Raw genomic sequence first — 26,493 nt, forward strand, 5'->3', positions numbered from 1 at the left:
AGACAAGCTTTTGTTTTCATTTTCAGAGGTCATTGTGTGGGACACAGTCAGTGAGGCGCGCCCTCATTGGTTGGTAAAAAACAAGTATTACCTCCACCGCTGCTGATTGGTAGACGAAAAATTTTACGATATAAGACCGCCCACCTCTTTCAGTAAGTTTTGTTTAAAGTAACTTTCTCTAATGAAGTTGACTAGTTTTGCGGTGTCGAATGCGAAGAAATCACCGCAAGGATGAAGTTGTGTAAAACTTTTCTCGGTGAGTGACTGACTCTTTTTAATCAAGTGTTTTTAATATTTTTGTTCACGTCAAACTTAGACAAAGTCTGGTTCGCTGTAGTTTTGTTGATAGCATGTGATACGCTTTTGCTAAAGAAAGCGCACACTAAGTTCATTATTGTGATTAAAACTTAAATTATGGACTTATTCCCCCGTGTATGTGCTATGAGAATTTAAAACTGCACCGGCAGGCACCGTTTTCTCCTTTTCTTTGTTTACTTTCATCTTAGATATCAATATAAAATGTTGACTGGATAGACCTGGATTACGTTTTAACTCTTTCAAAACATTCTACTATTGACGAACATATAGTATTGACTTAGATCCCGGAATTTTGTATCTTTAAAAACTTGCGGAAGGAAATCCCTGTCCAGACAGTTTTAAACAAAGGCAACTTTTGTCTCCGAGAGGGAGTTGTGCTTTAAACTCAAAGGCTGTCTGACTTCTGGCGTATTAAAACTTTTGTATTTGGGAGGGATCAGTCCATCTGGCTATGAAGGGGGGATTCCGGGCTGTTGTGCTTCTCATTCGCTCAGCTGGCATCCTATGTAATATTTATACACAGTGTCTGGCCACTGGGAACAGACTGTGGCTTTAATTGTATGCTGGGCTATCCATCTGTATGAAACTTTAGGATGAGGGGTGAGCAAAGTTCCAGCTGGTAACCGAAGAACTTCGGTCTCATTAAATATGCAAAACTCTCAAAGGCTAGCTTCATACTTGATACTAAACTTTTTGTTGTTGTTAAGTTTTGTATAGAGTTTCCCCTCCCCCTCACACCATTATAGCGCTATTATAGAGCAAATAATAACACTTTTTTTTGTTAAGTTCCACATATGACCTATTATAGCTAATATAACAGGCTAGGCTATTTTATCATTAATCCAAGTTATCAATTTCATTTAGTTTGGTTCTACTGTAACAATAAGGCTAGCAACATCATTTTAAAAGGAGTTTTTAGAGTTTGTCGATTTTCTTTGTTTCAAATTCAGATATCCAATGTGTCCCAAAAAAGTGCTATGAACTTATTGTCCGTAGGCTATTTTATTAGTGATAAAGAAAAGTGTTTACATCTCTTTGATTTTACTTTATTAAAAATAAATTAAGCTACCTTATAGCTTTATTAAGCTACCCCTTAAACTTAAATGTCGTTTTATTTGGCATTTTACAGTGGGGCAAGCTCAGAAGAGATTACAATAATTAAACAGTTTTAGTTAGACGGATATTTCATATTCCACAAAACTAGGTCACGTTATGGCTTCTGGAAAAACATTTAAAAAAAGTAGTTCAACGCTTTTGAAGCAAGGCGAATATGTGTCATTACGCAAGAAAAAATAGATCCATATTCAAGACCCCCCCCCCCCCCCAGTACAATCTGCAGTGAAATGTAATACTGAATATTATCGCGTATAACAATCCTACAACAGCTTTAAAAACATTTGATAGTTCAATTATTTGATCTATGTAATTATATATATATATATATATATATATATATATATATATATATATATATATATATATATATTTATATATTGTGTGTGTGTGTGTGTGTGTGTGTGTGTGTGTGTGTGTGTGTGTGTGTGTGTAGCTAACGATGCATGAATCGTTATACAGCTGAATATTAATCGAAAACAGAGTTTTCTTCAAAGTAGGCACCTGTCACGGATAGCGCTCTTGTCCATGGTACTGAACCAGCGCTGTTCTGGTGCTGAACTGTCGGCTGAACTCTCGCGTCAAAATGTAGAGATTCTTTCAAAAATAACTCAAATTAGTTAAGGTTGTAGGTGAAATGTCAAACGACTTTCCTCTTGCGTGTGCGTGTTTTATATCGTGTGTGTGGGGGGTCAATAGCGGCCCACTCTCCATCTTGTGTTGTACATGGTTTACTATGATGATGATGTCACGGCGCAGGATAGAGGAGGGGTGGACAATGGGCCTGTGAACGAAAGGTAAGTCAGTATCGTTCGACAAAGCGTTTGGAGATATGATTTTGGCAGCATTTGTGTTCACATAACCTGGCGATTAATGGATTTATGCGTCTTGCTTACAACATGAAGAGGTTTCGGACCGGTCCTGAGCGATTTTTTAGAGGATTTTAACGGTAGCGGCACGAGACTCATTCTGAAGGGGAGGTGTACAACACTGAAGTTAACACACAGAGCCTACAAAGAGCAAGAGGCCGCTCTCGTCTCCTTGAAAAAAAACGCCGTTTGCTTATGGTATTTTGTTTGTTTACTAAATCGGATGCTGATGTGGATGAAAGATTCAGTGTTTGGAAAGGTTGGCTGGTTTGGATTTTCGTTAGTATTGAAGCCAAATGGACGTCGGACTTGTAATCTCTTAAAGAAAAAGTGCCATTCCACCGTGTTTACATTTCTAGCGCATTTTGTCCTAGTTTTGCTACACAATGTATGCTGTGTAAAAAGGATCAATCTACAATGGTTTTTGAATACTTGTATTGACAATTACATCGCGGTGTTATTTTCAAGAAACCCAAGAACGTAAAAGGGCCTCTATCGTAGCTATAACAAAATATTCATGCTGCCATATTACTATTTCAGTGTTGTGCTTGTTTTGAAACAATATTTACCTGAGAATTGGAAACGTGGACGTTTAAATGCAAGCGGAGTATTCATTAGAAGTTTGTTCATACTAAGTCAGAGATCTAAATGCAGTGCATTTTATGGGAGTGGACAAATAGACATTAGAAACCCTTAAGTCACGCACAAGCAGCATATGTTTTGTCTTGTATGCGTGCGTTATTTACGAGAAACAAAACAATGCGAGCGAACCATCTGTTTACTTCAGGCTAGGCCTACATAATATACTATTCAGTTATTAGTTGTCGCCTTTTCTTTGAGTTTTACATTCAAATGACTGTTTATTCATCGCTCATGCTTGTTTTAGGACCTCTGTAGTTTGGGCTTTAACCGTTTTTGCTTTGATAATTCAGTCAAGTTGGGACGGGTCTCGTAAACATTCTGCTCAATATTGTTTCTGCTCGAAAGTGACGGACTATAAAGGCGGAGGGTTTGGCTAATAGTAATTGAAAGGCGTGGTGTGCTAGAAGAGGTTATGCGCAGCATCATCATGGTGCTTTTTCGAAGCAAAGGGCCTATTGCGACAAAAGAAATACTAATATTAGCCTATTCTAAACGTATGAGCAATTTGTGGCTAACATGGACTCCCATTGGTCCATTTCATAGATGCACGGGCCTACTTTAGGGGAGTTTTTGTATCCCCTCAATCATTTGAGAAAGTGGGCTTAATGTTTTTTTGACAATGGATCCCTGAAACTATTTAGGTCAAGTGAATGGTTAGAAAAACTCTGAAATCAACTCTCATTTTCTATAAATAACATGGCATGTCTATGGAAGTTCCAAACTATAAAATTAAAAAATTAAAGCAATATTTTAAAGAACATTAATTATATGATTTGACTCCAATGTGCTATAGTATAAATTAATGTTCAGACGTATTTTTATGTTCCTTTTTGTAACTTTTATAGAAAGTTTTCAGTAACTGCACTAAAATCGATTGAACTTGTTTCTCTGGGAACAGACACAGGACAGTGAGTTTGAATTGCATTGTGTCATATGTGGCAAGTGCCGCAATTGTTGGTTCTCAAGGGAATTCCCTTCCCTGTTACATGTGTGACGTGGATGAGCACCAGGTGCTGCTTAAAACGTAATCAGACCACATGTAATGACGCCCTGATAAAAACAGCTGGGTCATGGCCACATCTCTTGTCACCCGGGATGAATAATCAACACCAGAGCCATGAAGGCACGCAGATTCTGTCAGACCGTGATGTACTGCTGAAAGCCTATTCAGTGACCAAAGTGCATGTCCTCTGGGGGATATTTAATGTTTGCTTCTGGATTAGGGGTGTTCATTTCTGATAATCATCCCCTGGAAAATTACATTGAGTGTAAATCAGCATTACAGGCAAAGATCGTTCTGATCTTAGAAGCTCCTAAATATGACTTTCTTGGTGTTTTAGTTGCTGATTTTGAACTAAAGTTATTTATAAAATATCCCTTAGATATAAAAAGTAGTACTCTTCATTATGGTTTACTAATGGGAATCCACTGCCAAGAATTGCTTTAGTGTAACTTTTAATATATACAGGTGCTGGTCATATAATTAGAATACCATCAAAAAGTTTATTTTACTAATTCCATTTAAAAAGTTAAACTTATATATTATATGAATTCATTACATACAGACTTATATATATCAAATGTTTGCTTCTTTTAATTTTAATTATTATAACTGACAACTAAGAAAAATCCCCAATTCAGTATCTAAGAAAATTTGAATATTGTAAAAAGGTTCAAAATTGAAAACAACTGGTGCCACACTCTAATCAGCTAATTAACTCAAAACGCATGCAAAGGCATTTAAATGGTCGCTCAGTCTACTTATGTAGGCTACACAATCATGAGAAGACTCCTGACAAAGTTGTCCAAAAGACGACAATTGACACCATGCACAAGGAGGGCAAGACACAAAAGGTCACTGCCAAAGTGGCTGACTGTTCACAGAGCTCTGTGTCCAAGAACATTAATAGAGAGGCGAAGGGAAAGAAAAGATGTGGTAGAAAAAAAGTGTACAAGGAATAGGAATAACTGCACCCTGGAGTGGATTGTGAAACAAAACCCATTAAAAAAATGTGGGGGAGCTTCACAAAGAGGGGACTGCAGCTGGAGTCAGGGCTTTAAGAACCACTACGCACAGACGTATGCAAGACATGGGTTTCAGCTGTCGCATTTCTTGTGTCAGGCTACTCTTGAAAAACAGAAGGCGTCAGAAGCGTCTAGCCTGGGCTAAAGACAAAAAGGACTGGACTGCTGCCTATTGGTCCAAAGTTATGTTCTCTGATGAAAGTAAATTTTGCATTTCCTTTGGAAATCAGAGTCCCAGAGTCTGGAGGACGAGCGGAGAGGCACGCAATCCATGTTGCTTGAGATTTAGTGTAAAGTTTCCACAGTCAGTAATGGTTTGGGGAACCATGTCATCTGCTGGTATTGGTCCACTGTGTTTTCTAAAAATCCAAGGTCAACGCAGCCGTATATCAGGAAGTTTTAGAGCACTTCATGCTTCCTGCTGCTGACCAACTTTATGGAGATGCAGATCTCATTTTCCACCAGGACTTGGCACCTGCACATAGTGCACAGATGATCTGTTAAAAGACTGATCGACTCCATGCTACCCCGCATTGCTGCAATAATTCAGGCAAAATAAGCCCCAACTAAGTATTGAGTGCTGAACTGAATTTTGGATTTAGAATACAGAATCTTGGATTTTCCTCTGTTGAATTTTCCTTAGTTATAATCATCAAAATAAAAAAATAAAAAACATTTGAAATATATCAGTCTGTGTGCAATGAATGAATATGATATACAAGTGTCATTTAAAAAAAAAATGGAATTGGTCAAATAAATCAACTTTTTGATGACATTCTAATTATATGACAAGCACCTGTATATTTTTTGCTCATTTTATTGTGCAAAATATTTGGACATGTCTTATCCTTTCTATCCTACAGAGAATGAGTTCAGAGGGCAGCTGCTGAGCCAGAGGTGGACACGAGGGGAAAGAGTTAGCAGCTGTGAGAACAAGAGGAGTAGAAGACTCAAAGTGAGACATTGTGTGTGTGTGTGTGTGTGTGTGTGTGTGTGTGTGTGTGTGTGTGTGTGTGTGTGTGTGTGTGTGTGTGTGTGTGTCAGAGTCACTTTATTTAATAGATTAACAGGGTACAAGTATATTTCCCTTTCTAAAGCTCTGACATTTTCTCTCACTGAGAGGGCCCCATTTCTTTTTGACTTTCACTTCACTTTTACCAAGGATTGGGAGGGATGAGCAACTAAAAGAACTTATTGGAGTGTATTATTGATTGAGCTCTTTAAAAAGCTTGTAAAATGATTGAGGGCTACTCTGGTGTCTGTGAAATCAGAACCACTCAGATCTAAGCATAAAAATCACAATCTAAAATATATAGATGTCAAATATGTTATTTGAAACCCCAAATAACAGTGAAATATATTTTAGTTACATTTTAGAGAAATGAAGAGTGTAAATATTTTAAGAATTAATGCTTCACATATAATAATGTTGTAACCACTAATGGACTTGTTTCAGATGAGCCAAGACGCAGACGAGAAGCGGACAAGGACACGCTCAAAAGGAATCAGAGGTAAGAGCCTCTTAAAAACTTGTGAGAAAAAAAAAATCCGTTTTTGTCTATTTCAGTGAATTTATTGACTGACAGAGCTTTTAACTCTCTCCTTATATTAGTTCCTCTTGAGCTTGTCGGACAAGAGTACAGGTGAGATAATGAGCTTTTATGCTTGTAGTGATACTCAACGTTTAGAAAGACCACAATTCAGTAAGGTAATAAATACAGCTAATAAAAACTGCTATTTTGCAGCTGCCCTACGCCAGGATGCGACGGCCTAGGCCATGTCAGCGGAAAGTATGCACGACACAGAAGGTTAGTTGTAAGAATTCTGTCTCTTATAACTGCCAATACCAAAAAACATCAGAATTTTTACCCAACCTTTTCATCCTTTTCAGTGCATTGGGCTGCCCATTGGCTAAGAAAAGAAAACTCCAGGAGGCAGAAGAGAATCAGCCAGCCCCCAAAAAGAAAACCAACCCCTTAAAGCTGGCCATGGATGATGGGTTCAATGCAGACAGTGACACAAATAGTGAAACAGAAGCAAAAGATGAGGAAGTGGAGTCTGAAGAGGACACTGTCGATAAAGAAATGGAGGCGAAAGAAAAGACACCTATACCAGAAGCAATGACAGGTCTTTAATTTAACTACTTTTATTAACCTCTGAATTTTTAATTATATTATGGTTATGTAGCATGTAGTGCATGTACAAACCTAGTCTTTATGTATTTTAACTTATTAGTTCTACAATTTTCACAGGCCCATTCTTACAATTTTTTTCAATTTTTTAAAATGTTTTTACCGTATTATACCTGCTTCTTATGCTGCCTCTTGGCCAGGTCGTCATTGTAAATGAGAACCTGTTCTTAACTGACTTACCTGGTTAAATAAAGGAAATTATTAACATCAAAAGTAATTTTTGTCATTCCCTTAGAAGAAAGTTCACAATTGCATTCAGAAGAGAAAAAGACACCTGTCCAAGAAACATCAAGTCCAGTGCTAGAGAACGAAATTGAGAAGGAGGAAGCCAATATTGAGGCCATGCCCATCCAACAAATCACCTTGGATACCGATACAGAGGAGGGGCTACAGGTCGCCGAAGAGATTCAAGCTCGAGAAGAAGAGATTGAGGAGGAAGCAGAAGAGATTACGGAAGAGGAGCGAGTGACCCAGCAACTGAAAGAGACCGACGAGCCTGTGACAACAGTTGAGGAAGAAGAGGAGGACGACGACGAGGAAGAGGGGGAAGAGGAAACACAATGTCTGAGCCAGAAGAACAACTCGGACCACCAGTACTTCAGTGGAGACTTTGGCAAAATCCAGACCAAAGAGACTGAGGAGACGGAGAAGGACAGTGAAGATGATGAGGAGGAAGGAGATGAGGAAGAGGAACAATCCCAGGTAGAGCTATCCTCCCTAATCACCCCTGTCCCCGCTGCTTCAGCTCAGGAATTAGATGTGATGACACACAGCAACATAAATCTAGACCACCCTCTTGGTGAAGACGACGACGAGGAGGAGGATGACGAGAGAGATGATGCTTCAGATAAAGACTCACCCACTGTAGTCATCGAGCTGGGTTCAGAAGGAGAGGAAGATGAAGACGAGGAAGAGGAAGATGACGGAGAAGAAGAGGAGGCCGATGAAGTAGACGATGACGATTTAGACAGCATGTCACAGAGGTCAGAGGTCACAGATGACTCAGAGACATATGACATGACACGGGGGAACCTGGGACTTCTAGAACAGGCCATTGCACTGAAAGCTGAACAAAACGGCCTCAGTTCTGAAGAGAGCTGCTCTCCTGAGCAGCAGCGCTACCACAGCCCAGAGGAGAGGATGAGTAAAGCCATGGACATCTCAGCTCGTAGAGCATATTATGGTAAAGGTGACAGCAAAATGCTTAATTTAGCCTACTTTAATTGTAACCCTCTACGGCCTCAAGTGATTTTAGATAACATGCAGTTGCAGTGTGTGGGGGTGTGGAGTTTCATTTGTTTTTGTCTCTTCACTCTTAAACACAGAAGGTTCTAGATCAGAGAAGAAGGAAATAAAGTGCCCTACTCCAGGATGTGATGGGACAGGTCATGTGACTGGATTATATCCACACCACCGCAGCCTTTCTGGGTGCCCACACAAGGACAGAATTCCTCCAGAGAGTAAGCATTATCTTGTACTAGTACCATAATAGGTTTCAATGTTTTTGAAATGCTCACCAAGTGTGCATTTATTGGATTGTTAAAACAATCTAATCACAAATATTGTGATACAATTTAAAACTACTGTTTTCTATTTTAATACATTTTAAATGTAATCATTTCCTGTGATGGCAAAGCTGGATTTTCAACATCATTACTCAGGTCTTTAGCCACATGATCCTCCAGAAAACATTTTAATATGCTGATATGAAACTTTTCTTTCACAATTTTTTTTGTGGAAACCGTCATACATTTTTCAGGATTCTATGATAAACCGAAAGTTCAATCAAATAGCATTTACAGGTCCTTCTCAAAAAATTAGCATATGTGATAAAAGTTCATTATTTTCCATAATGTAATGATAAAAATTAAACTTTCATATATTTTAGATTCATTGCACACCAACTGAAATATTTCAGGTCTTTTATTGTTTTAATACTGATGATTTTGGCATACTGCTCATGAAAACCCAAAATCTCAAAAAATTTGCATATCATGAAAAGGTTCTCTAAACGTGCTATTAACCTTATCATCTGAATCAATTAATTAACTCTAAACACCTGCAAAAGATTCCTGGGGCTTTTAAAAACTCCCAGCCTGGCTCATTACTCAAAACCGCAATCATGGGTAAGACTGCCCTGTCCAGATGGCCATCATTGACACCCTCAAGCGAGAGAGTAAGACACAGAAAGAAATTTCTGAACGAATAGGCTGTTCCCAGAGTGCTGTATCAAGGCACCTCAGTGGGAAGTCTGTGGGAAGGAAATAGTGTGGCAAAAAACGCTTCACAATGAGAAGAGGTGACCGGACCCTGAGGAAGATTGTGGAGAAGGACCGATTCCAGACCTTGCGGGACCTGCGGAAGCAGTGGACTGAGTCTGGAGCCACCGTGCACAGGCGTGTGCAGGAAATGGGCTACAGGTGCCGCATTCCCCAGCTCAAGCCACTTTGGGCTACACAGAAGCAGCACTGGACTGTTGCTCAGTGGTCCAAAGTACTTTTTCGGAGGAAAGAAAATTGTGCATGTCATTCGGAAATCAAGGTGCCAGAGTCTGGAGGAAGACTGGGGAGAAGGAAATGCCAAAATGCCTGAAGTCCAGTGTCAAGTACCCACAGTCAGTGATGGTCTGGGGTGCCATGTCAGCTGCTGGTGTTGGTCCACTGTGTTTTATCAAGGGCACGGTCAAGGCAGCTAGCTATCAGGAGATTTTGGAGCACTTTATGCTTCCATCTGCTGAAAAGCTTTATGGAGATGAAGATTTTGTTTTTCAGCACAACCTGGCACCTGCTCACAGTGCCAAAACCACTGGTAAATGGTTTACTGACCATGGTATTACTGTGCTCAATTGCCCTGCCAACTCTCCTGACCTGAACCCCATAGAGAATCTGTGGGATATTGTGAAGAGAAAGTTGAGAGACGCGAGACCCAACACTCTGGATGAGCTTAAGGCCGCTATCGAAGCATCCTGGGCCTCCATAACACCTCAGCAGTGCCACAGGCTAATTGCCTCCATGCCACGCCGCATTGAAGCAGTCATTTCTGCAAAAGGATTCCCGACCAAGTATTGAGTGCATAACTGAACATAATTATTTGAAGGTTGACTTTTTTTTTGTTTTAAAAACACTTTTCTTTTATTGGTCAGATGAAATATGCTATTTTTTTGGTTTTCATTAGCTGTATGCCAAAATTATCAGTATTAAAACAATAAAAGACCTGAAATATTTCAGTTGGTGCGCAATGAATCTAAAATATATGAAAGTTTAATTTTTATCATTACTTTATGGAAAATAATGAACTTTTATCACATATGCTAATTTTTTGAGAAGGACCTGTATTTAAATAGAACGTTTTTGTAACATTATTAACATCTTTACTGTCACTTTTGATTAATTTAGTTTCCTTGCTGAATAAAAGTATTCAATTCTTAAAAAAACATTTGAATGGTTGCATATAATCACTCTGTATACTAATGTGTCTTTTTTTTGGCACTAGTCTTGGCAATGCATGAGAACGTACTGAAATGTCCAACACCTGGATGCACTGGACAGGGACATGTGAACAGCAACCGCAACACACATCGCAGGTACTACAGCTGAACTATTTTGACCTTTTCCGTTTCTGTTCACAAATGTGTCCCAAAAACCATGTGTTTTTCTTACAATTTACACTTTTAGTCTCTCCGGCTGCCCTATTGCTGCTGCAGGGAAACACAAAAGCCATGAAAAGCAGTCACAGCCGCAGACCTCTGTCAGTGACCCAGTCACCGGAGGCTCAAACTCTGACAGAGTTCTCAGGTGAGTGTTTTCCTCCTCTTTTACTGACAAAAAAGCTTGATGGTTAAACATTGTGACTAAACACTCTTTTCTCTACAGGCCGATGTGTTTTGTCAAACAGCTGGAGATCCCTCAGTACGGTAGCTACAGGCCCAACACCATGCCGGCCACTCCTCGGGCCAACCTGGCCAAGGAGCTGGAGAAGTATTCCAAGGTGTCCTTTGACTATGCAAGCTTCGATGTACAGGTATTTGGCAAGCGCATGCTTGCCCCCAAGATGCCCACCAGCGAAACCTCACCTAAAGCCTTCAAATGTAAGCACCTCTCTCATTCCTTTTAATATAATGAGTAAGAAACATAAAATAGAAATCAACAGATAATGAACAATTGATAGCATATTGAAACATTTAACAGTTTACATTTGATACAATTGATAGCATATTAAACATTTAACATTATAATTAACAGCCAAATTATTTCCTAAAGCCTCATCCCCAAGCCACAGCCTGTCTGGGGGCTACACAAAAAGCAGCTCCTCTTCCACCTCCAGTGGGTACGATTATACCCATGATGCCGAAGCCGCACACATGGCTGCCACTGCCATTCTCAACCTGTCCACCCGCTGTTGGGAGAGACCTGAAAACCTCAGCACTCGTCAGCCAGATCAGACCAGCAAAGTGAGTTTCTTCCTCTCTATCTGTATCTGTCACTAAGTCAGGAGGAAAGTTGGGTTCTATAACATCTGAATTATATACACTACATTCTAATTATTTTTTCTCTACAATCAAGGACATGGACATTGAGGTGGATGAGAATGGCACTCTGGACCTCAGCATGAAGAAACCCAAGAGGGAAGGAGTCAGGTCACCAGACCCATCTTCGTCCTCATCATCATCTTCTCAACATCATGGTGTCACCTCACCCCACTCCAGCCACACCTACAAACAAGAGGAGTGGGAGGGGCCTCTGGATTACACCAAGTCAAACCGACAGAAAGAGGAGGAGCCAGAGGAGGAGCCAGAGGAGGTAAATGTCTATCAATTTGAGTATGAATATTTACACATTCTCACTTCATAGATGAATCTGAGAACATTTTGTAATACTTTTTTGTAACAATAAATAGTAAAAAAGAGGAAACTTTACACATTCTAGAAATTCAGCTGTTTTCTGTTTTGATGTGCTACTGTCCTCAGGTGGAGTACACCACACATTCATATGCCTCCTCTGATGGAGAGGATGATGATGCCACTCAGGAAAGCAACGAGGACAGGAAGTACCCTGGTGAGGTCACAACCTCCAGCTTCAAGGTCAAATTCCAGCCCAAGGACTGCAAGAAAGAGGTCTTGCTGTAAGTGTCCCCCCCCCCCCCCCCACCACCACCACCACCACACACACACACACACAAAACACATCTGCAAAGCTAAAAAAAAAAAAGTTTATAACTAGTACCTTGCAAAGATTATATATATATCAAATGTATGTAAGATTGTGGCCAAAACTGGTACAGCAATCACTTTCAAATGACTGTAGAGCAGTGTATCCCCTCTCGCCCTCCCCCCTGACTCGAGGTTGCCAGATAGACTGCAGGAACGATTGTAGCTGCATTAGAGCAGAGCTGGCAACCCGGACGCAGAAACACTACTGACTTTGTGATTGGTAGATAAGAGGAGGGTGGAGCTTCAGGCCAAAACACATGTCAACATCAACATCAGAATGATTCTACAGAGCTTTAATGCTCTCCTCATTTCTCTCCAGATGTCCCACCCCAGGTTGTGATGGTAGTGGACATATAACCGGGAACTATGCATCTCACCGCAGGTATGCCAGAAGCTATGACACAGAATTTCTATTCTGACCATCCCCACTCACGTTTTCTCTTTTCTTTTATCTATTTTTCTCTCTGCTGAACCCTTCCTGCTCGCTATAGCATAAACTTGTATTAGTGACCGTAAACAAATGCTGTCTCTTTAATGCATTTAGCATATACTATGATTTTTATTTCCTCATAAGTACTAGTTTTTCCATATTAGTCAAGATTTACTTCTTGTAAGAAGTGTTTTTGTAGATTATTTCGGTTAATTTGCGCATTTCCAGCAAAGAATCCATTCATAATACAGACATAGATTACAGAGCAATATTAAAGAATATTACTCTTATTCTTCCGTCTTCAATGAAATCTTCTTCCCTCTATTCTCTATTCTGGTGTTTTTCTACTGCTCTTCAGTCTCTCTGGTTGTCCCCTTGCTGATAAAAGTCTTCGGACCCTTATGGCTGCCCACACTGCTGAACTCAAGTATGTCTATTTCCTCTAATGAATCCTCACCAAACTTTACTGCTTTGTTGACTCTACTAAACACTTCTGTTACTGCCAAACACTGTTTACTGTCCCTTTTGCTGGCTATGCTTGCACTCTTTGAACCAGCAATAACTAAATTTTTCTGTGGTCAAAAACTGAATTTTCTTGGACTGTGTCCTAGAGAGGCATCAAACCATCCGAGACATATTTAGCATCCAGGCTGAAGGCCAAATGTTTATTTAGATTTCCATTATGATTGTATGTGTTATATTTGAATTGGCTCTGTCTAAAGCAGTGCTGTTTATGCTAATGTATCTTTCACTTTCTCTTGGCGATCTCCAGATGCCCTACTCCAGGTTGTGATGGATCCGGACACATCACTGGAAACTATGCTTCCCATAGAAGGTATTTTAATTTGATTAATATTACAAGATGCACTTTTGGAATCAGCGTCAAGCTTTGCAACTCTTCTTCTGTCAAAAATATCAAACTGCACATGTAGAAACATAACATTTACATTTTCTCTGTTGCAGTCTGTCTGGATGTCCACGTGCCAAGAAAGGAGGAATCAAAACCACCCCAACGAAGGATGATAAGGAAGATTCAGAGCTCCTAAAGTAACAATCTCAATTTATTTTGTTGTTCTAAACCAGTGGATTTGCTGAGCACAGACCAAATCTTTTGAGAAAGCCAAAACTGACTGCCAGTTCATCCCTTACCTCTCTATAGGTGCCCGGTGCCAGGTTGCGATAGTCTGGGGCATATCAGTGGGAAATACGCCACCCACCGTAGTGCCTATGGGTGCCCGCTGGCAGCACGCCGGCAGAAGGAGGGCATGTTAAATGGCACACCATTCTCCTGGAAGGCCTTCAAGTCTGAGGGCCCGACCTGCCCCACGCCAGGATGTGATGGATCAGGACATGCCAACGGCAGCTTTCTCACTCATCGCAGGTACAGACGAGGCCTAGTGAATGTTTCTATGCAGAGATTATATATTTTTCTACATTTGAAATATAACTAAAACAACTGAACTATTTGGCAAACTAATATGTTTTGAAATATACAAAATGCCTATTTTAGACTTCCTGTAGTTATTGAAAGATGGAAAGAGAATCATTTGTGAAGTAATGATCATAATGTGTTTCCAGTCTATCAGGTTGTCCTAGAGCTTCAGCTAACAAGAAGAGAGCCAGGTTCCCAGGAGATGACTACATCAGCAAGAAATTCAGGGCAAGTGATGGTAAGATCAAATATCATTTGCTTCTCTTCTTTCATCCCCAATATGTTCATTTTGTGCTCTTTATTAATACAAACATTGTTTTTATATCACTTCAGTTCTTGACAATGATGAAGACATCAAACAGCTGAACAAAGAGATCAATGAGCTGAATGAGTCGAACACTGAAATGGAAGCAGACATGGCCAACCTCCATACACAGGTCTAGATTTATCAAATGCATATATACACCCCTTTTCTATTTTTACTGTTTTTGTATTTTAATATATATTAAAATGTAACTTATTCCTGTGATTGCAAAGCTGAATATTCAGCAACCATTGCCCGTGTCCTCAATCTATGATATTTTTTGACTGTAACACTTTATTTGGTAACACTTTATTTTTCAGTGTCCTTTTTACATATGTTATATGTACTTACCATATTAATAACAGTAAATTATGCATAATTACATGCAACTAAACCTCAAACCACACCCTAAATCTACCCTAACCCTATAGTAAGTACATATAAGTACATGTAGTTAATTATTATTATTATTATATTATTATTATTAAATATATAATTACACTACTGTATAACAATGACACCTTAAAATAAAGTGCTACCCTTTATGACCCCAAACTTTTGAACGGTACTGTACATGTCTCAGGAACTCCAATTTAAGATAAATGTATAACTTTCTCACTCTATATATGATTTAAAAGTAATCTGCACACATAGGATTTGGCCCTTCACTGATAAACACATGGAAAGGCTAGTTAAACAAGCATCTTTTTGTGTGTGGCATTTTTAAGGATAAATCCTTATTTTAAATCAGTTCATTAGTTCATTACTGAAAATCCCATAACTTAAAGTATTTTTCTTTTATTTCTTTCCATAAGGTTTAATGATATTATTTACAAAACATCAAATACAATATTACAAAGCTTGGAGCTGCTGTTTATTCGTGCATTTCTATTATTAGATCTCATCCATGGAGAAGAACCTTAAGAGCATGGAAGAAGAGAATAAGCTCATAGAGGAGAAGAATGAGGCTCTGTTTATGGAACTGTCAGGCCTGAGCCAGGCTCTCATCCGCAGCCTTGCCAACATCCGTCTACCACAGATGGTCAGTCCACTTGCTATCAATTACCTTTCATGACTATGCCTAGCAAATACAAGTATTGTATATTTTACTTTCCCTTCCTTTTTTTATAACAAACCTCAATCTATTGTTTACCACAGCAAGAGCCCATCACTGAGAACAATTTTGACACATACGTGGATACGCTGACCCACATGTTCACCGATAAGGAGTGCTATCAGAACCCAGAGAACCGAGCCCTACTCGAGTCCATCAACCAGGCGGTCAAAGGCATTGAGGTGTGAGCAGAGGAGCAGCAGCTGCAAGACACTGTGGGTTAAATAACCAGACCAACAACATAAAAATACTGTTTAAGGACATTCAGGTTTTGTATGTGGCGCCCTCTGAAAACGAAGAACGTCACGAGACCTGTGGAAGTCAGAGAAAAGGACCAAATTCCAAATTATGCTGCTTAGCAATTTTGATGAGATACAAGATCCTTTGCCTCTTAAACCAAGATGGCGCTTCTTCTTTTGGGGTATTTTTTGGAGCAAACCATTTGTTACTGTTTTCTAGAGCAACTCTCACCGACACTGATCTGCCTTTCTTACTTCCCTCAGTGCATGGAGGTTGCCGTGAACAATAAGTCGTGAGATTGTCGTGTGTCTGTGGGGGTGAGTCTATGTGTGTATGCGTAACAGAGTGCTTTATGTTTAAATTCCGAAGGTGAATTCACGATTAATGACCTCCCTCGACATAATAAGATTAGTATGCAGCACTGCTACATTCGATCCCTGTATGATAATGTTGTCTCATATTTGGTGTAAATGTGCTCCTGTTCCATTCAGTAATATTTATCGTATTTGAGAACATAGATATTGCACTTCCATGAATAGTTTGTAGTTCCATCGTCATGTTATTATTGTAATTATTATTATTATGGCTATTTAAATTGGGTCCTTGAGATGTAAGTTTAATTTATTATTTATTCATGTTAAGGTTTACTTTGTTTATTTATTAATCACTGTCTATTTATGGACTTAATTTATTTCACAAAGCAAAATTCTATACACAGCTTTTAAACAGTTATTAAGAGGAGAGACGTTGCCCTCTGCGCTGTTAAAGAGGCAATATTTTAAGAATATCGACAGCAAATTGTTTTATAAACCTTCCTATTTATTTTAAAGACAGAGATTTATAATCTCTTTTTTAAGTGCAAATATTTTCTACCTAACAATTTTTATATTGTTTTTTAATATTCTCATTTATTTAATGAGTTCTGTTTTCCATAAAAGTATTTTGACACCCTCCAGAGTGAAGTGGGTTGAACAGATATGATGTATTTATTGTTATTTATTTAGTATTTAAGAACAAATTGAATGGAGATCTTGTTGCATATTTATTTTGTAAATGTCTCTGTGTTAGTGGTTGCTGCATATGGATAGTCTTTGCCCATGTTGTTGATAAAATAAATGGGAATTCTATCACCTACAACACAGAGTATGTGTATGTCATATTTTTTAACAATGATGGTTTCTGTCGATTTATTACAACCAGTTTGTATTTGCCTTTGATTCAACAATGATATTGATTAGTTATCAGACCAAACGATGAAAGACAAATCAAACTCTCAGTAGGATACTTGGCTGACATCTGCTGGATACGCCGTGATTCAGTCACGATTTCTCCTCAGCTGATTAGCTACATAAAAATATAACTTGCAAACATAAACGCTGTATTTGCACGTTGACATGATTTATATTAAGCCCAATATTAAAATAATACTCAAGCCAAATATTAACAATATTTTGAATATGTAGCTTTTTTCCTTAAGATTTAATTATTATTTTTTAGAAGAGACCAAGCTAGTTGTGACGTTGCACATTTATTTTACTGTATGGCAGGTGCCTTTCTTTGTGACAAAATAATGTAGTGCAGGACCCATGTGCTCTATGGCCCATATCTCTGTTTGTGTGCTTGACGTCACCGAGTCAGCTGGCCAATGTTTACATCCAGCGCTGCTCGTCGTGGACGTTTATGTGGGAAAACCGAGACATAAACAATAGAAGACAATTCACCGAATGGACATCGTCAACAGATCATAGCCAGGGCACGTGTCTCAGGGTGTCAGAAGATTCTGCTCGGTCGATTGTGAAGTCGTCAGGGTGTTTCCCGTGACGAATTTTTTCCCAAAATCCAGTCCATCCTCATTTCCCCGGTCTTTCTCTTTATTTCCGACTACTTTCCGCAGGTAAGCGCATTATATGAGCCGTGCTCGCTGTTATATACTATGATAGTGGCGTGATTATAGAATGAAAAACTATTAGTATATTTTCACTGAGTATAACCTGTAGTCTCGCATGCAGAATGAGCGGCAGTTCGTCATTTAAAATAATGGGTTTATTTGTGTTATTTCATATTAAACTCTATTTGAGAAACTACCCGGATGTTCAACAAAAACACTGCACAATATGCGTTTGTTCGAATGGCGCAGCTGCATTTGAGCGCGCGGTGATTGGTGGGAACATTCCTCACATCTGCAGTTTCTACACAGCGTCTCTGGGGAAGCTTTAACTTTCCAGCAGTGTAGCCCAGCGCCATCATCCGTTAACTGGACAAAATGCTGTTATGTTGGGTCCGAACAATGTACAGTGGCCTCAAAAAATTTAGACATTTGTGTCCAAATAATATTTGAGGCCACTGTACATTGTTGAGGCCTTCATAGCAAAAATAGCCAATAGAGTGGCACTCAGTTTATAGAAATACAACACAAACAAAAACACTATGTTATGATTATATATTACACAATATTGCCAAGCGTAATTGGAGAATTTTTGGTTGTCGAACAACAGTGAAATGCCAACATATAGCCTACAATCCTTCTGTAAAACAGTGGTTCTTCAACAGGTTGGTCACAATCCAAATTGTTGTCTATTCTGTTAATAGACCATCTAGGATAAAAACAATGCAAAATTCAAAGATATATGCAATAATATGCAACTACCCGTAATATAACCTTATTGTGTCAACCACAATTTGTTAAAAGGTTTGGGGTCATTTTCTTTTCATGAAATTAACAATTTTATTTAGCAAAGACGCATTAATTTGTTCAAAAGTGACAGTAAATGCATTTTACAAAAGATTCTTATTAAAAAAAAATCTTATTAGTGTTGTTCTTTTGACCTTTCTGTTTTTCCCAACAAAAAAACAAGTCAGCAACATCAACATATCAGAATGATTTCTGAAGGATCCTAAGACACTAAAGACTGGAAAAATGGCTTCCTTTTTTGATTAAGCACTTTTTCCACATTTTGTAATGTTCCAGCCTTATTCCAAAATGGATTAAATTCATGACTTTCCTCAAAGTTCTACAAACAATAGCCCATAATGACAATATGAAAGAAGTTTGTTTGAAATTTTTGCAAGTCTATTAAAAATAAAGTATGTACATAAGTATTCACAGCATTTGCCATGACACTCAAAATTGAGCTCAGGTGCATCCTTGATTGGAGTCCACCTGTGGTAAATTCAGGTGATTAGACATGATTTGGAAAGGCACACACCTCTCTATATAAGGTCCGTATTCCACAGTTAAGTTAACAGTGCATGTCAGAGCACAAACCAAGCCATGAAATACAAGGAATTGTGTTTAGACCTCTGAGACATGATTGCATCGAGGCAGAGATCTGGAGAAGGGTACAGAAAGATTTCATTTCTGCAGCATTGAAGGTCCCAATGGAAGAAGTTTGGACTCACCAAACTCTTTTTTTTTTTTGGATCATTTTTGCTCGGAACATGCTAGCTGGCAACATATGATTCCCTTCATTATGATAAGATAAGCTAGCGTCAACCCTGCCAAACTAAAATAATGCATGCACTGAGACAAAAATACATTTGCCCACATATCTAAATGTAGGAAAGTTGAATAAGCCCTATTTCTAAAAACGGTGAAGTATTCCTTTAAGGTTATTTTATTCAGTTTAAACATCAGATGAAGTGATTATTTTCTCTTTAATACAGACAATGCTGAGTTATTCATAAATTAGAAAAGACAAATAAATGATTGAATAAATGATGATTCTTTGGTAGCTTGTTGTCACCCACTATGTGTGAACTTACAATGTAGAGCTTCTGCGGTCTTGGGTTTTGCTTAATACTTTGTGGAAGAAGAAAGATAATTTAATTGTTATATTATCCACGTGGTAATAAACCTAGATAATTTAAAGAGCTATTGATTTGTGTGGTTGGCCAGATAAATTGACAGAGAAAAGAAAAACGAACAAGATAATTTTTCAATGCACCAAAATTACATATCCTTAAGTACAATTTTGGCTGTATTATTTGTGCCACCTTCAAAAATTCCCCTTAAGAAATGTTATGCTTATTGTAACTCCTGTGGAGAGAGAATAAGAACAACCATCTCTGCAGCACTCCACCAATCAGGCCTGTATGGTAGAGTGGCCAGACGGAAGCCACTCCTCAGTAAAAGTCACATGACAGCCCGCCTGCAGTTAGCCAAAAGGCACCTGAATTACTCTCAGACCCTGAGAATCAAAATTCTCTGGTCTGATAAAACAAAGATGAAACTCTTTGGCCTGAATGGCAAGTATCATGTATGGAAGAATCCAGGCACTGCTCATCACCTGGCCAATGCCACCCCTACAGTGAAGCATGGTGGTGGCAGCATCATGCTGTGGGGATTTTTTTCAGTGGCAGGAACTGGGAGACTAGTCAGGATCAATGGAAAGATAATTGCAGCAATGTACAGAGACATCTTTGATGAAAACCTGCTTCAGAGCACCCTGGACCTCAGACTGGGGGAAAGGTTTATCTTCCAACAGGACAACCACCCTAAGCACACAGCCAAGATTACAAAGGAGTGGCCACGGGACAACTCTGTGAATGCCCTTGAGTGGCCCAGCCAGAGCCTAGACTTGAACCCGATTGAACATCTCTGGAGAGATCTGAACATGTCTGTGCAGAGACGCTCCCAATTCCCAATGATGGAGCTTGAGAGGTCCTACAAAGAAGAATTCACGAGTTCACACTTACATCAAATTAAATAGAGTAAAGATAATGCTTATTTGGTGTGCTGTCCAGGGGAGGGCTCCGGGCTCTGAATTTTTGCCCGAACCCAGAGTACCCCCACTAATTTCAGAGCACAAACCATTGAAAAATCTAATAATAAACAAAATATTGAATAATCTCCTCCCGAAATTATTCAATAAAACTTCACTTGGAGAAACTGCCCAAAAATTGAGTGCCTAGAAAAGCACTATATAAATGTAACAAATTAGAATTATATAATTATAAATTATAATTGCAGAATCATACTAAAAAAGACATGAGGCTGTAATTTGGACCAAAGGTGCTTTTCAAAAAGTATTGAGCAAAGGCTGTTAATATTTATGTACGTGATTTTTTTTGTTTTGTTTTTTTATCTTGAATAAATTTGCAAATATATATAAATAAATAAAAACGCTTTCAAATTGTCATTATAAGGTATGGTTTGTTGAATTTTTAGAAAAATAATGAATTGAATCCATTTTGGAAAAAGGCTGTAGCATAAAATGTGGAAAAAGTAAAGTGCTGTGAATACTTTGTGGATGTACTGCATGTACTGCATTGTTGTTGTGGGTTTTGGTTCTTTTGCTTTTGCCGGCTGTAAGGACCTTTGAAATAAATGAAATAATTTGGCGAAATGATATGGAACTGTAATGCAGTCAAGACCTGCCTGGAACTACTTTAGACATGCATTTCCCTAAAAATAATTGCATACCTTAAAGCTAATGTTTGCTATTTGTTAATCTTTTCTGGTACTAAGTTGGGGAACCACTTTCCTCAAAAAAAAAAAAAAAACAGTTGTGAACCACTGTTTCTTGTGTGCCTTCTTTGGTTATACTTGCATGTCTTTAATTTACTTCTTGTCTGTTTTGCCCCAAACAAAGAGCCAAAATGGGAGGTGCGGTCAGTGCCGGGGAGGACAATGATGAGTTGATTGACAACCTGAAAGATGCTCAGTACATACGCTCTGATCTGGTCGAACATGCCTTCAGAGCCATTGATCGTGCTGACTACTATCTAGAAGAATTCCGTGACAGTGCCTACAAGGATCTGGCCTGGAGGCACGGCAACATCCACCTTTCGGCACCCTGTATCTACTCTGAGGTGATGGAGGCTTTAGACCTGCAGCCTGGCCTGTCTTTCCTTAACCTAGGCAGTGGTACAGGTTACCTCAGCACCATGGTGGGACTTATACTGGGTGGGTATAGTTCATAGAGAATCTGGCTGATTTTATTTAAATTTAAAGTGATAGTCCACTCAAAAGTTCTGTCATTTACTCACCCTCATGTTGTCCCAAATCTGTACAACGTTCTTCTGTGGAACACAAAAGAAGATATTTTGGAGAACTTTGGGAACTTTGGTTTCGCTCCCCATTGACTTCCATTATATTTTTTGTCCATACAATAAAAGTAAGCAAAATGGTTTGCATTCTTCAAAATATCTTCTGTGTTCCAGGAAAGAAATAAAGTCATACTGGTTTAAAACAAAATGAGGGTGAGTAAATGATGATAGAATTTCCATTTTTGGGGGGTCTATCCACCCAAAAGTATATTTTCTACACAATATAATACCTGCTGTTATCAATGACTTTGTGTGTCATATTTTCAGGGCCATTTGGTGTGAATCATGGTGTTGAATTGCACGAAGATGTTATTGAATATGCTTATCAGAAGCTGGACTTCTTCATCAAGACGAATGATAGTTTTGACAGGTGTAGTAACTTTTGGGTTTAACCTTTGTATTAAAAATAAACTTGTTAAAAGTCTTGTGTGCAAAATGATGGGTAGGAGACTGACATTTCTAATCCTTTTGGTCTAGGTTTGAGTTCTGTGAGCCCTCCTTTGTAGTTGGCAACTGTCTGGAGATTGCTCCAGAAAGCAGGCAGTATGACAGAGTTTATTGTGGCGCAGGGGTCCAGAGGGACCATGAAGACTACATGAAGAAGTTGTTGAAGGTTGGGGGAATCTTAGTACTGCCACTGGAAGAAAAGGTAAATAATCGAATCTCAGAGCAATCTTACAATCTGGTCTCAGGTAACCCAGGAGATACAAGTGTGAAATGTATATGCTTATGCATTTCTCATTTTTTTCTAGCTCACTAAAATTACCCGGACAGGATATAACACGTGGGAAACAAGAAAGATAATTGCTGTGTCCTTCGCACCACTTGTGCTCCCGAAACACAGGGAAAATGGCAAACCGAGAGCAGTGTCCCTACGTAAGTAACCTGCTGTATTTTTTGTAGCCATAAATTGTTCTGATTAAACTACACACATACACAGTACAGTATTAGAACTACTTTTATTCAGCAAGGATGCATTAAATGATCAAAAGTGTCAGTAAAACAAGTATATGCTGTTCTTTTGAACTTCCTATTCATAAAAGTATCCTGAAGAAAATTATCAGTTTCCACAAAAATATATTTTTAAACTGTTTTGAACATGATTTCTGAAGGATCATGTAACACTGAAGACTGGAGTAATGGCTGCTGAAAATTTCAGCTTTGACACCAGAGCAGTAAATTAGATGTTAAAATATATCAACATAGATTTTTTTTTTAAAATTATAGTATTTCACAATATTAATGTTTTAACTGTATTTTTAATCTAATAATGCAGCCTTGGTGAGCATAAGAGACTTCTAACCTAACCTCTTGAACGTTGTGTATTTAGATTATAATACGAATTGTGTACGTGTATAAATTCAGTAAAAAATAAAATAAAACGCAGCTGCCATGTTCGAGGTGCGGAGTCTTCAGGATTTGGCCCGCATCACCATCCGTCACATTGTAAAGAAATCTGGGTCTGGATCCTTGCCACTACTCCGGAGAACTGGATTGAAGCGAAGAAATCACTTTAAACAGAAACGTGAGCACCGTGACACCCCTCTTCTGACCAATAGTTATTTGTTCATGAGTCGCTTGATTCCCGGACCCATGGACAACAACAACAACCAGTCAGCCACAGACAATGAGGATGAAGATGAAGACTGCAGAAGGGTTTATGATCAACTAGAGGAGAAAGAAGAGAATGGGAGGAGGAAGGAAGGCAGTGTTTTGGTGATAGAGACTCCAGTAAACCTCTTAAGGGAGAGGATCCTCAGCCTGCCTTTGCCAGAGCCTCTCAAGATGTATCTTCTTTACTACAGAGAAAAGTAGACCACTCTTTTCAGTGCATGGTCTCTAATAGACTACTCAGCTACCTATCACTGTCACATTCAGAGTCCATGGCTCTTTAGTAACCCACTTTAGCATTATCCTGGTAATCTTTTTCATAGAATTGCACCACTTTTTTTTTTCAGTTAGTTGACATAATTTGACATCTATGAGGGGAAATGAAGTCTCATTTGGTTCCACCAAGGTTAAAAGTCTGGATTCATGGTCTACAATGCTAATCATTTACCTGGAAACAAGAAACAGAGTGAAAATGAATTGATTAATCCAAGTTTCATGTAATGTGTGGAGTGACTTTTTCAAACAGAGACAAGACCAATGGCTAACAGGTTACTAAATCATAAATGCAGTGGTCTCACTTGTTTTGTGTGTTACATACCATCTCGTTTCTGTTCTTAGATTTACTATGAAAAGTGAAAAGCAAACTATTCTTCTGGTGTATGGATTTGTAAAAAGATGTCTAATTGTGTCCGCAAATACACTTATATTGTGGGAAAATACAAAGGCACGTTTTAAAAAAAATGTGATTGTCCAACAATCTGTGTAGTAAAATTTTGGGAATTTCAAGATAAAAAAAAAAAAAAAAAAAAAACTTTTAAGGTGTTATGCCAATTTAAAGACGGTCTTGGGTTTGTGTTTGAATTTTTGCTGTTTAAAAGTATAAAAGGTATAGTCTCTACTTGTGTAATCAGGCATAAATTGTTGCTCAGAAATGTGGTCATGCTCTGATGTGCACTGTCAAGCGATGTAGAACAACTTGCCATTTTTAAATTAAACTTTTATATTGTCTAGATCATGACCAAAACACTTCACCTTAGAAATATCTAAATATTTTTTTTTTTAAAAGGCTAAAGTATGGAATGTTAGATGAAATTGTAATGCAACAAATCAGCACATACAGAGAGTATTCAGACCCCCTTACATTTTTCACTCTATTATATTGCAGCCATTTTTTCTCATGAATGTACACAAAGCCCTCCATTTTGACAGAAAAACACAGAATTGTTGACATTTTTGCAGATTTATTAAAAAAGAAAACCTGAAATATCACATGGTCCTAAGTATTCAGACCCTTTGCTCAGTATTTAGTAGAAACACCCTTTTGAGGTAATACAGCCATGAGTCTTTTAGGGAAGTTAAGTTTTTCACACCTGGATTTGGGGATCCTCTGCCATTCCTCCTTGCAGATCCTCTCCAGTTCTGTCAGGTTGGATGGTAAACGTTGGTGGACAACCATTTTCAGGTCTCTATAGAGATGCTCAAATGGGTTTAAGTCAGAACTCTGGCTGGGCTATTCAAGAACAGGCATGGAGTTGTTGTGAAGCCACTCCTTCATTATTTTAGCTGTGTGCTTTGAGTCATTGTCTTGTTGGAAGGTGAACCTTTGGCCCAATCTAAGGTCTTGAGCACTCTGGAGAAGGTTTTCGTCCAGGATATCCCTGTACTCGGACACATTCATCTTTCCCTTGATTGCAACCGGCTGTCCTGTCACTGCAGCTGAAAAACACCCCCACAGCATGATGCTGCCACCACCATGCTTCACTGTTGGGACTGTATTGGACAGGTGATATTTTTTCCCCCACACATGCTGCTTAGAATTAAGGCCAAAAAGTCCTATATTGGTGTCATTAGACCAGAGAATCTTATTTCTCACCATCTTGGAGTCCTTCAGGTGTTTTTTTTTTATAGCAAACTTTCATGTGTCTTGCACTGAGGAGAGGCTTCCGTAGGGCCACTCTGCCATAAAGCCCCGACTGGTGGAGGCCTGCAGTGATGGTTGACTTTCTACAACTTTCTCCCATCTCCCAACTGCATCTCTGGAGCTCAGCCACAGTGATCTTTGGGTTCTTCTTTACCTCTCTAACCAAGGCTTGTCTCCCCGATAGCTCAGTTTGGCTGGACGGCCAGCTCTGAGAAGGGTTCAGGTTGTCTCAAACATCTTCCATTTAAAGATTATGGAGGCCACTGTGCTCTTAGGAACCTTAAGTGCAAAACACATTTTTTGTAACCTCAGCCAGATCTGTGCCATGCCACAATTCTGTCTCTGAGCTCTTCAGGCAGTTCCTTTGACCTCACGATTCTCATTTGCTTACCATGTGATATTTCAGTTTTTCTTTTTGAATAAATCTGCAAAAATGTCAAAAATTCTGTTTTTCTGCCAAAATGGGGTGCTGTGTGTACATTAATGAGAGACAAAAATGAACTTAAATTATTTTAGCAAATGGCTGCAATATAACAGTGAAAAATGTAAGGGGGTCTGAATACTTTCCATACCCACTTTATATGAAATATGAATGTGGCACATAACAGTTTGTGTCAGTTTAACCAGGTTCCAAATGTAGCAAAAACTAGAGGGTCCAAATTGTTTTGACATATGAATCAGTTTAGTTTTCAAACCAATTTGGAGAACACAAAAAACAAAGCATAATGTATTCTGATACATGAACTCAGATCATAGTCTCTCTGCTACCATTTAATGAAAAATTAAAGTCTAAACACACTGGGCTCACATGTGAGACAGATTAAATGAATAAATGCATCATTTAGATTTCTAAAAGTGTGGATCATACTTTATGCATTATTATATGAGGGCTGGAGATGTATATTTCTTAAATGGTTGACATTAAAAGAAATGGCTGCGCAAGCGGTGGAAACAAATACCATGATGCTCGTTGATACCACCCCAACAAAACTTCGGCCCACCTTACCATCGGTTAAAGAAGTTCA

At 38.7% G+C, this 26,493-nt stretch overlaps 2 protein-coding genes across 4 annotated transcripts; both read left to right on the forward strand.

Moving 5' to 3' along the window:
- Positions 1-216: 216 nt before the first annotated feature.
- Positions 217-17,025, forward strand: myt1a (myelin transcription factor 1a). 2 transcript variants are annotated; one of them, XM_067445894.1, is made up of 23 exons: positions 217-256; positions 5,831-5,922; positions 6,424-6,478; positions 6,580-6,610; positions 6,713-6,775; positions 6,859-7,094; positions 7,395-8,348; positions 8,485-8,619; positions 10,652-10,742; positions 10,834-10,953; positions 11,032-11,246; positions 11,419-11,609; positions 11,722-11,958; positions 12,126-12,280; positions 12,688-12,750; positions 13,157-13,225; positions 13,571-13,633; positions 13,762-13,845; positions 13,958-14,179; positions 14,377-14,468; positions 14,564-14,667; positions 15,433-15,576; positions 15,693-17,025. In XM_067445894.1, exons 1-23 carry the CDS (start codon positions 232-234, stop codon positions 15,834-15,836), a joined length of 3,585 nt encoding a protein of 1,194 aa, XP_067301995.1. In that variant the 5' UTR covers positions 217-231; the 3' UTR covers positions 15,837-17,025. The 2 variants fall into 2 exon arrangements, with proteins under 2 accessions (XP_067301995.1, XP_067301996.1); XM_067445895.1 differs by having other exon boundaries at positions 7,395-8,342.
- A 465-nt stretch (positions 17,026-17,490) lies between these two features.
- pcmtd2a (protein-L-isoaspartate (D-aspartate) O-methyltransferase domain containing 2a) lies at positions 17,491-26,367 on the forward strand. Of its 2 annotated transcripts, none has more exons than XM_067445918.1 (6): positions 17,491-17,782; positions 21,480-21,793; positions 22,204-22,306; positions 22,414-22,585; positions 22,689-22,812; positions 23,302-23,585. In XM_067445918.1, the coding sequence occupies exons 2-6, from the start codon at positions 21,487-21,489 to the stop codon at positions 23,451-23,453; spliced, it is 858 nt and encodes a 285-aa protein (XP_067302019.1). In that variant the 5' UTR covers positions 17,491-17,782; positions 21,480-21,486; the 3' UTR covers positions 23,454-23,585. The 2 variants fall into 2 exon arrangements, with proteins under 2 accessions (XP_067302019.1, XP_067302018.1); XM_067445917.1 differs by having other exon boundaries at positions 17,493-17,782; positions 23,324-26,367.
- Positions 26,368-26,493: the final 126 nt, after the last annotated feature.

Source organism: Pseudorasbora parva, chromosome 6 (assembly GCF_024679245.1).
Source record: "Pseudorasbora parva isolate DD20220531a chromosome 6, ASM2467924v1, whole genome shotgun sequence".
NCBI classification, from domain to species: domain Eukaryota; kingdom Metazoa; phylum Chordata; class Actinopteri; order Cypriniformes; family Gobionidae; genus Pseudorasbora; species Pseudorasbora parva.

Coding starts and splice junctions, on each gene's coding strand:
- myt1a (XM_067445894.1), top strand. CDS start 232: ATGAAGTTGTGTAAAACTTTTCTCG. Junction 6,611..6,712: donor CTTGTCGGACAAGAGTACAG/GTGAGATAATGA, acceptor GCTATTTTGCAG/CTGCCCTACGCCAGGATGCG. Junction 13,846..13,957: donor GAAGATTCAGAGCTCCTAAA/GTAACAATCTCA, acceptor ACCTCTCTATAG/GTGCCCGGTGCCAGGTTGCG.
- pcmtd2a (XM_067445917.1), top strand. CDS start 21,487: ATGGGAGGTGCGGTCAGTGCCGGGGAGGACAATGATGAGTTGATTGAC. Junction 21,794..22,203: donor CATGGTGGGACTTATACTGG/GTGGGTATAGTT, acceptor TCATATTTTCAG/GGCCATTTGGTGTGAATCAT. Junction 22,586..22,688: donor TACTGCCACTGGAAGAAAAG/GTAAATAATCGA, acceptor ATTTTTTTCTAG/CTCACTAAAATTACCCGGAC.